This window comes from Xiphophorus couchianus, chromosome 5 (genome assembly GCF_001444195.1).
Source record: "Xiphophorus couchianus chromosome 5, X_couchianus-1.0, whole genome shotgun sequence".
In the NCBI taxonomy this organism is placed as follows: Eukaryota; Metazoa; Chordata; class Actinopteri; order Cyprinodontiformes; family Poeciliidae; genus Xiphophorus; species Xiphophorus couchianus.
This window is the reverse complement of record NC_040232.1, coordinates 22,266,475-22,276,497: the sequence shown is the minus strand read 5'-3', so window position 1 is coordinate 22,276,497 and position 10,023 is coordinate 22,266,475. Positions and strand designations below refer to the sequence as shown.

The 10,023-nt window shown below is 42.1% G+C and overlaps 1 protein-coding gene across 1 annotated transcript; it reads right to left on the bottom strand.

Annotated features, from left to right (window-relative positions):
• Window positions 1-4,032: 4,032 nt before the first annotated feature.
• Window positions 4,033-9,169, bottom strand: LOC114144555 (uncharacterized protein C18orf19 homolog A). Its single transcript, XM_028017502.1, has 4 exons — window positions 9,011-9,169; window positions 6,025-6,504; window positions 5,761-5,872; window positions 4,033-5,655 (listed from the first exon to the last, which is right to left on the bottom strand). The coding sequence occupies exons 2-4, from the start codon at window positions 6,450-6,452 to the stop codon at window positions 5,374-5,376; spliced, it is 822 nt and encodes a 273-aa protein (XP_027873303.1). The 5' UTR covers window positions 6,453-6,504; window positions 9,011-9,169; the 3' UTR covers window positions 4,033-5,373.
• Window positions 9,170-10,023: the final 854 nt, after the last annotated feature.

Below are 10,023 nucleotides of genomic sequence, written 5' to 3'. Positions count from 1 at the left end.
AGCAATGCATTTTACTGCTTTCCGTGTTTGCTATTTCAAAGTTCTGGCACGGAGGCAATGTGGACAACAACTGGGGTAAGAAACTTAAAACATCTTTCAGAAAAATGCAAACGGCACGAAAACAGCCGCAGCCACCTAGACAATGCAATGAAGCTAAGTTTTTGGGGGAAACTTAGCATAGCTGAAAGGTGCTTTTCAACTCTGAAAAGAATCAAGACTTTTCTGAGAAACTCAATGACTCAGGACAGGCTGAATGCATTGGCCATGTTGTCAATGGAGAAAAGACTAGTCACAGAGATGACTGACTTTAACAAGAATGTAATTGAGAAATTTGCAGGGCAGAAGGAAAGGAGGGCAAAATTCATGTTCAAATAGTGCTATTTTTTAAGATTTGTTTTGTTTGTTTTTCATTTGTTTGTTTGTGTGCGCCCCCCTCAGTTTTTTTAGCACCAGCCGCTACTGTCTGGAAGGTAAACAGATTCTTTGACATGATGGGCAGAATTCCTCCACAAACTCATATGACAAATATCAATTTCTGTCATGAGTTTGGTCAAAATAAAATCCTCCAAGTTAACGGAGAATTTCCTGAAGCATTCTCACATCAGCAGTTTGAAGGTGACCAACCCATCGTTGCTTGAAGAACGATCATCTAAGACAACCCAGTACATGTTAGTCCTGGTGATTTATTTTTAAAGATGATTCCATAGTAAGAAAGAGACAGGGCAAAAACTGACATCTGTTGTTAGACTTTCAAGGTCCAAACCACTGCTGACCAAGGAGGATATTTTTCCACCAAAAGTATCTTAATGATTCTTTTGGAAATATTGCGTGGCATGGGCAGACAGAAACACTTCCACTCCATCTGGCATAAAACAAACAGAAACATGAAACCAAGAATCAAACAGGGTGGTGGTCTCAATGCTTCGTCAGGACTGGAATTATTCACCACAACTAATGGAGGCATGAAAAGAAAGAATGTTTAGTTCATCTCTGAACGACTCACAAAAATCAAAGGTTTTAGAGCTGCTGAGTCAAAATAGTTCTTAGTACAACTGAGATCCCAGAATACAAACCAGACAAAGAAAATGTAGCGTTTGTGCCTTAAAGAAGAGTGGGCTAAAAGTCAACCACAGTAAGATTGAAAACAATTTATGACAGTTATTGCCTCCAAGCGTGTCACAAACTGGATTCTAAATTTACTCATTTTCTGTCTTCTGCTGATCAAATTTGCTTAACGGTCTGAAATGTCAAAGCAAAAACAGAAGAAATTCTTTATGGGGATATTTTCTCCCACCGCTGCACAGTGAGTCCTGTGTGACGATTCACACGCGCACTGACCATGCAGGCCCACACAATTTAGAGACGCAAGTGCATTGTACGGAAAACCATAAGCGCCACAAATTGGACCTTTCACCACATGTCTATTTAAAAAGTCAAGTAAAAAACACAGGTTAACTGTTTAATTTATTTGCATGATGTTTTAAGAAGATGTTCGATAAAAAAAAAAAAAAAAAGATTAGTGGCACTTATGACATTCCACAGGGTTGCAACTCATAATGTTATGTTTTGTGCCTGCAGTAGGAAGTGGTATTCATGGTCAAGTAAAATAGCACTCCTCTTGACTTTTGGTGTAAATTTGACGCCACTAAAATGTAAGGATTTGCCAAAACTTTTTTTTTTTTTTGTGAGAGCTTAAAAAATGTTTTTATCTGTCCTGGTGTTTGTGCCTTTAGATGCAACCATTTTTCATTTTGGTAAATGTCATGGAGATTTCCTGAAGTGTTTCTTCAGTCAGTAGAACACTTTGCTAAACTACAGAGAAATCCACACACACACACACACAACAGATTATCTTAAAATGATTTTTTAAAAAGGGACGCTGCTGAATTATTTCATGTTATTCTTTGAGTCATTGTTGCTATTTTGAATATTTTAGAACTTTACTTACTTTAGTTACTTATTTCAAATGGTTTCTTAGTAGAAACAAATCTGACCTCTAATGTGGCGGTTTGATAATGCATCAGGAGAGTGAAAGCTTTCTGCACACAGAGGACAAAAACCTGGGAAAGTGACTTCCCACAGCGGAGTCGTTGTTGTTTTCTTCATTTCCCTCCTGACCTGTTCGTCACCTCAGGTTCACTCTGGCACCCTGCGACTTGAGTGATGTTTAGCCACAGATTCACACCTGAGGAACACAGATTGGCTTTAGCCGATAAACATCTCAGGAGTCAAAGTGGTGCTCTGTCCTCTGTGCCATGCTCCCAGTGGGAGAACGCAGGTGTTGGTGTGAGGGCCGCGGGCTGCATAAACAGCTGTTCATTACTTCAGACAGCAGAGGTCATTGTCGCTCCTCCATGCAAGTTTTTATTCAGAGCCACGGCGACAGGCTGGAGCAGATTGCCAGTGGAATGATGGGATGTTTGCATCTGCTTAGCATTTCTGAACACTGACAGACCTGAAGGACTGATCTCAGGAACTCTAACCGCAAACTTTCTGATACACATCATGCAATCTGCTGCTTTGGCTACAGGACAAAAATATTTGTTGGATGAGTTGGGAGAAGAGCAGAGGGGGATATGAGTCTTACTGTTGCAAAGATAAAAAAATACATTAAAAAATGTGAACAAAATATCTGCAACTCCTTCATGCTTGATGATGATGACTGCAAACATTTGTTTACATGAAATCACTTTTGTATTCAGCCTGAAAGAGAGTTTGTGGGAAAGAGAGAGCAGACCAGAGCCAGACAGCCGAGCAACTGATCCGCCTGTACACACTGCTGTAAACACCATCCTGCTTCACAAGAAAGATGCAAAACTAATAAAGCAAAGTAACACGGAGACCTTAAGGAACACGGTCATATTTTTCTAAAAGCAACAACTTTGAACCTGAACCGTCAGCTGAACTAGAACTCTGACACCAGAGCTGCTCTACTGTTAAGCTATGGGCTTGTTGTTCCTCAGGCTTCAGAAGCAAAAAGCCTGAACTGTAAAATCCTCCGTTACTTGGTCTCTGACACTAACGACAATAAACACACGTAATATACTTGAACATAAGGTAAAAACATTGTCCGTTAATGAATGATGAAAAATGTCTAGATACTTAAATAGCACATTTTTACAAGAAAAATGTCTAGCCTAGCATAAGCTAAAGCCAATGTTAGCCACAAAGTTTAAAGAAAGTAAAACTCACCTTCGTATCTGTGTATAACGAGGCGAACATCTTAAAACCTTTCTCCAGCTTATTGTCGGGGCTTCGGATTGATGTTCATCATTAATTGTTACCTTGGACAAGCCCTGCAAACACCGAGGGTAAAGAGCCTTTTTCAATAGATCAAAATGATTGAGCCGCTTTTCCCTGAACGCGGAAGCTGAGGTGCAAAGAGCCCATAAGGGATGAAATCGAATATGTCAGATTTTTTTCAGGTATCTCCACTTAGATCTGAAGCAATTTTGAATTTTTTTTTTTTTTAATGGAAAATTGTGTTTTTAATGAACAAAAATTTCGGAATACATACTTAAAATACAAAGAAATGAATACTCGATGTCTATTTGCAAATCCTTCACCACTGGTTGGCCCGGCCATCCGTCCGTCTTTTCTCTGATGCTTTTTCAGACCTTCTCCTCGGCCTGTCAGCTGTTGGCCGTTTTGTGAGGTTAGATCCTCCAGGTTTCCTCCTGCTGCTCTGGAGATCGATTTGATCGGATCAGAACCTTCCAACTTCCCGATGAACCTGTGATTCAAGTACAAATAAAAGCTCAAAGGTTTTTCTCTTGTTTTATATTCAGTTTGGTCCAAACTTTTTAGCAGTAAAATTAAACTGGACTCACTGTTCCAATACTCTTGAAGGGAAGCCGGTGTGTGACGGCCCTTCACCATCACACACCAAGCAATTTTCTTTCATCTAAACAGGCAATAGGAAGAAATATTCTCTCCTTGCTGCTTCCATAGGAAGCCTGGTGATTTTGCCATTTCTTCAAAAACATTTGGCTCGTCATGCTGTGACTCGTTTCCCAAAAATTACAAATGTGATGATTTTCAGATCACTTTTATTCGGTGTGGTTTTGACCAAACATCAGAGTGAATTTCTGGTGAGGACATCAGTCTGTTTACTAAATGAAACAAGTTATTTCTGTCACATTGTGAAACTTTAATATCCACGTTCTACACAGCAGTCCGTTTACAGTCCGGGTCAGAAACTCCTTCTGCTCCACGGCCCAAACACCATGAAGGCCAAAATACTCAGGCGTCAAGGAAAAAGTGAACAGTTTCTAATAATAAAGGGTAAATAAGTTAATCATGATAATGGTTTATTATTATGCTGAATGATAAATTCAATATGCAACAAAACTTATAAAGCAGTCATATTTTTGGAGAAACAGGATCTGCAAGTGATTGTGAAACTTGTTTTATGTCTCAAACTTAAAGATTTGGATTTTTATAAGAAGTTCATATAAGTACTTGAAGTTTTTGGTTGAATGTTTCACATTTTGTTTAGGTCTACAATTGTTTGTAGCATTTTGAAGCTCATTTCTGATTCATTGCCTCTAGATTGGAATTTTTAAGTTTTGTGATCACAGAAAACTTAAAACAATTATTATAGTCTCCTGTCACAACAACTTCTAGGAGCCTAAACATTCAAGTCCGACTCGTTCTCCTCCATCTGATCAGAACCGATCAGAACTTCCTCCTGGAGCTCTGACCAGGACTGTACAGGTGTGCTTGCCTAATGTAAACTGTACCAAGCCATCTTCCGCTTTAGTCCCATTTCAACTCGGCACTCGTAGTGCAGAAACCACAACCTATGTGATATATTATTTGACTATAAAGAGAAAAACTCATTAAAAAAACATTATTTCTGGTTAGTTACATTTAAAGACACAAGGTGAAATCTCTTTCTCTTTTAACAAACTATGAGACGGTTAACGAAGAGCTTCAAGTTTTATTTTCTGTTCAGTCAGAAGGATTAGCACAGCTCCGTGTCTCTGGCCGTCTTCACCTGGCTCCCAGAGTGTTCAAGTAAAACTGGCAGTTGCTTCGCAGCCAGGAGACGACTCAGCCCAGATCCAGTCTGTGGAAATCCCGCCTGAGACGGCAGAGCCAGGAAGCGGCGCTGCCAGCAGGCAGCTAAGCTGCTGGCTGATCTACATTTGCAGTGCATTGTGGGAGGGTTCAGACAATTAGGGACCGATTTGACACATAAATAGACACCAAAGTGATAACTGATGGGTGTCAAGACGGGGATAGTGCAACGTCTCACACCTCCAGACCGTCAAAGAAATGAAGTGTTACTCGCCCCCACTCTGTCAACTCCACAGAACGAGATCCTAACAGAACCACTTAGCAGCGGGAGCCTCGTGTACGTGTGAGCCGCTAGTCGTTCTTCTTTCGAAAAAACGATTTCCCCTCTGAAACTCTGTCTTTGGTTTCCTGCAGCTTCTCAGAAAGCTTGTCTTTAGTCTCTTCCATTTTCTCAGAGATGAGTCCTTTTGTTTCCTCCATCTTTTCTGTGAATCTCTCCTTCGTCGCCTCCATCTTGTCCTGGAGGTAGTCCGTGACTGGCGGCGGTGTGGAGAGGTAGCCCTGTTTGCGGAGGTACTGAACGGACAGCGAGGTTCCGCCTAGCGTCACTGCGTATCTAGCTGGGGTTGCAATCTGTAGAGGAAACAAAGGAGAACACTTTAACCTGATCCCATCTGAGAGCCATACTTGGATTATTCTCAGACAGGTCTGTTGACCAAACCGCAGTGTTGACGCTACCTTGAACATGGCGTAGGCGGTCAGTGCATAGCCACTAGAGGAATCTCTCATAAGGCCAACTATTGATTCTGGGAAACCAATCATCTCTAGGAACGGCACTACATTCACACCTCTGTGGGGTTCAACCAACAGAAAACTTTTAGATGTCAAAAACATTACGCTTCCTGTTCAGTCAGAGTACTTTAAAACGCTCATCATTAAGTTTCAACCAGCGGCTGATTTCCAGAATAGAAGTCTTAAATGTTACCTCTGAATGTTACTCACTTCATAGCAGCGTAATAGAAGGTTCCAAACCAGACGGAGGACGTTGCCAAGTGAACCGGGATCATCACCTTTCCGTACTGTTTAAACGTCTTCTTAAACCTCTGGACCAGACCGATGGACTTGTCTTGCAGCGGGTCAACGTCCGCCTTCTCCGGCTGCCCTTTGGGGTCGTCCTGTGAAGGCGGGTCAGACGCAGGTTGTGCTGTTTGTTCCTGTGGGGATTGGTGCTTTGGCTGATGTGCTGTTCTGCCGGAGGCGGATGCTGAGACCCATCTCTGGGCGGCGGGCGGCAGCAGCGACAGACGGAGCACACAGAACCTGGACGCCGGCGCTGTCGCCGCCGGATGCTCGAGGACGGCTGCGCCTGCCGCCAGCGAGCGCCACGCCAGCACCCGCCACAGGGTCCCATGGGTAAGGATGTGCTGCATTATCCTCCACCTCCACTCCTAGTCCTCCTCCGTCCTGATGGTCAACCACAGTCTGTGGGGAAGCAAATAAAACATGACATGAAAGCTAAACCTTCATGTCTTCCCTCCACTAGCCACACCCAGGCCTGATCTGTGCAAACAAGAAATCACTTAAAGAGAACCTTCCTCTCAACATGAAGTAGGCCAAAAGGATTCAAAAAGCAACACCTTAGTCTAAAAAACTAAAAAAAAGAAGAGACAGCCTTCAGTGTGATGTTCAGGATTCATTGCTGGCTAATGCTAACAACAGCTAGCAGTCATTGCTTTCTAGAAAGCAGCATGTAGAGAAATTCCTGGCCTTAACAATACTGTGCACTCTGGAGGTCTACCACGTTACCATGGTAACACTGAGCTAATCTATGAGGCGGAGCTGCAGGAAAACTCCAAACAGATTTTACAACAGTTCATAGGTCCTAAGTGACTCTCATGTTAAAACATAACATCAGTATATTTCTGCTAAATGAGGAAACACATGGCCCATATAATCATTCCTAAAGCCAGGACCTTATTTTGGAACTAGAGATAAGTGTTTCAGTTAGTTGAGTGGGTCAGTCAGTGTTTGTGATCTGACCAGGCTTTTCAAGCCGGCCTTCTCCTCCTTTATCCACATTTTCAGCTCATGTTGTGTTAACTGCCTCTAAAGTACACAGTCAGAGCTTCTGTTTGTCTTCCACTCTGGTAACTGTAACATTCCTGCTATGGGCCTCTGGCTCTTGATCCTGACATACCAGCTCCTTGCTGGGTGCCTGGCTGGATTTAGGAAAGAGTAAAACAAGAAAAAAAATTAGTAGGTGCTTCAACTCCAAGGAGCTCCATCAGGTAATCAGACAAAGAAGCTCCAAAAGCAGAGATCTTTGCTGTTGTGTTCATACAGTTCATCAGCAATGATCTTACAGAAAGGAATCTTTGCTCTCCAACAATCTGGGAATATTCTAAGGGATTTAATTTTTTTCCTTATACAATTCCAACTCCATCACAGCTGACGGAAATGTGCCAGCATTTCATCCCAAGGTCGTGACCTTGGATGTTTTGCAGCTGAAAGAATTTTTGCTTTCGATTTTTTATTTTTACTTTCAGGTGGTTGTTAGTTGCATAACCATGGCAAAAATATATTTTTGTTTTCTACATTTAAGAGCAGGTGATTAGCATCTCCATAGTTTGAATAATACCTGAACTCTGACCCCAAATCCCCAAGATGAAAAGGAGGATTCATGGATGGAGAGAGGAATTTGGTACCGTCTCTTCCATCCACCATAACAGACCAGGATCATATCCCCTACTCCAACGTCTCTCTGCCCAGCTTTCTACGGATACAGCTTGATCAAAGAGGCGTAGCAAAAGCAAAGGAGGTGGATTAGCGGTGCTTGCCAACAACCCTGGTGTCATCCAGGACACGTTACTGAGTAATATTGTCTCTATTGAGCTGTTAGCATGTTATTATAGTCATGAGATCATAATACAGCAACAATCTTTAGTCAGAGGCCTCTTCAGGTCTGTTGCAAGACTGACTGCTACTGCGGATTCTGGCCAAAGCATCAATACGTACGATGACTCTTTTTAACATACTTTGATGAAATAAGCTATGGGAGCATTTAACTTCTGTTTTAATTGAATTGAAATGATACCTGTAGCTAAATATCTAGAGACCATAGTTAACATTCATGACAGTAATATTAGAGACTAAAGTAGATATGACTGGCCATAATGTACAGCACTAAATTTAGTCATAAATTTAGTCCCTGTGACTAATCTTGCAGCTACAGAAACCTGGAGGCCTTACAAGCATTGGGCGGACCATGAGGTTTCCTGTCTGACAGCTGAAGCTTGACCCAGATTGGGTCATACAGCAATGAGGAAAAGTTAGACAAAAAGTAATGAAGTCATTTCCACACCCAGGTTTGCCATGAATTACATGTTTTTAGACACGTGGCTCTAAACGATTTTAGAGCCTGGAAAAAACTAGGCAATTTGTTTTCAGACTAACTTAAAAAGAAGGGGGAAAAAATCTTAGACTTTAAGACAGGTTTACTAATAGTGACAAAACTTTTAGCAGCTAAAAATAACACTTGTCTGCAGTCACTACGACTTTCTTTTCCTTCAAAATAAAGCCATTTTGTGACGCCATCATATCTGCTGGGGTTAATTTAAGGAATAACCAGAAGATTAAAGCTTCAGTAAAGCTGTTGTTTACAGAGTCATGCTAAGCTAGCTGACATTGGGCAGGTAGTGCTGGAGGACAAGAACCACCGTTCAAGTTTCTTCTACTGAACAGAACTTCCCAGCAGGTTATGGACCACAGAGGGCTTTATCGCTGGTAAGAAAACTGAATATCCCGGCTAAAAATGTCACAGACACCGGGGTCAGAAAGCACCACAGTCTGAACAGCTGCCAACTTTGCTACTGACGTTAGCTAGTTAGCTTACTGCTAGCGGCACTGCTAAAGCTAGTTATCAGTAAAATCAGCTATGATTGGCCGAGCCAGATACTCTGCAGCTAACAAAATACAGCCCTGAACTTACGCGCTGTTGGAGTCAGAGTTCAGCAACACGGCGGAGTCCTCAGGGCCATTCAACACTCACAAATGTTTCAGGACCACATTGACAACTGGACAGTATGGACTCCAAGGAGAGCAGCATGTCTCCGAGTGGTCCACCCCCAGCCGCGCATGGAGACAAGGGAAATGTAGTTAATAATGGCGCCGAATGTCAGTAGCGTCGGGAAGTTGAAAAATACAAGTCCCAGCGTGACTTGCGTAAATACGTCATCTTTTCGAGGGCAGACTTTGGTTTATGTGGCTTGTTTATCGCTGACTGTAACGGTGGGTCCGCACCATTTCTCAACTGGCGAGAAAAGTTCAGACCCGCCAGCGAGAGGTGCGACCAAGTTGTGTTTCTTCTAAGATTTAAAAAATGTGTGGTTTTATTGTTTTGTTTTTAAATAGTGATAAGAAAGTCAGGATTAGGAGCAATACAACAAATTCAAATCAGTGTATCAGAGCGCAAGTAAACCCATAATAGTTTATCTTTTATTATTGCTAATTTACTTCTTTAGTCGTTGGTGCGACACACTGATTCCTTTCTCAGGTGATGAACTACTCCATTCTATCAGCAGAACTGTCCATTCAGAAGGAAATCACCTCCCACACCACATCGCCATCACCTCTTTCCGAGTCCCGGCGGACCCGACTCGTCCGCCGGGTGACTAAAAAGGAGTGTCCCCAGGGTTCCACAGACGGTTTAGCTGCCATGTATTCCAGACGTGGTTCCGTTTTAGATATTGCATACAGTTAAGTCTGTCAGTCTCCGACATCACCTCCTGATATAGCGCACGTTTTATTATCCAGTTTGATGTTTACAAATATAAACACACATAAACTCATGCAATGTACCAAATTGTCCAGGAGAGGGCGGCACGTTTTCAGTGTCAAACCGTCCACAAAGCAAGAACGCTGGGTTAAATAGTTAATGTTGGGTAAATTGTATTATTAGTATTATCAAATATTTGTTGTATTATGTAGCCTTGTAGTTACATT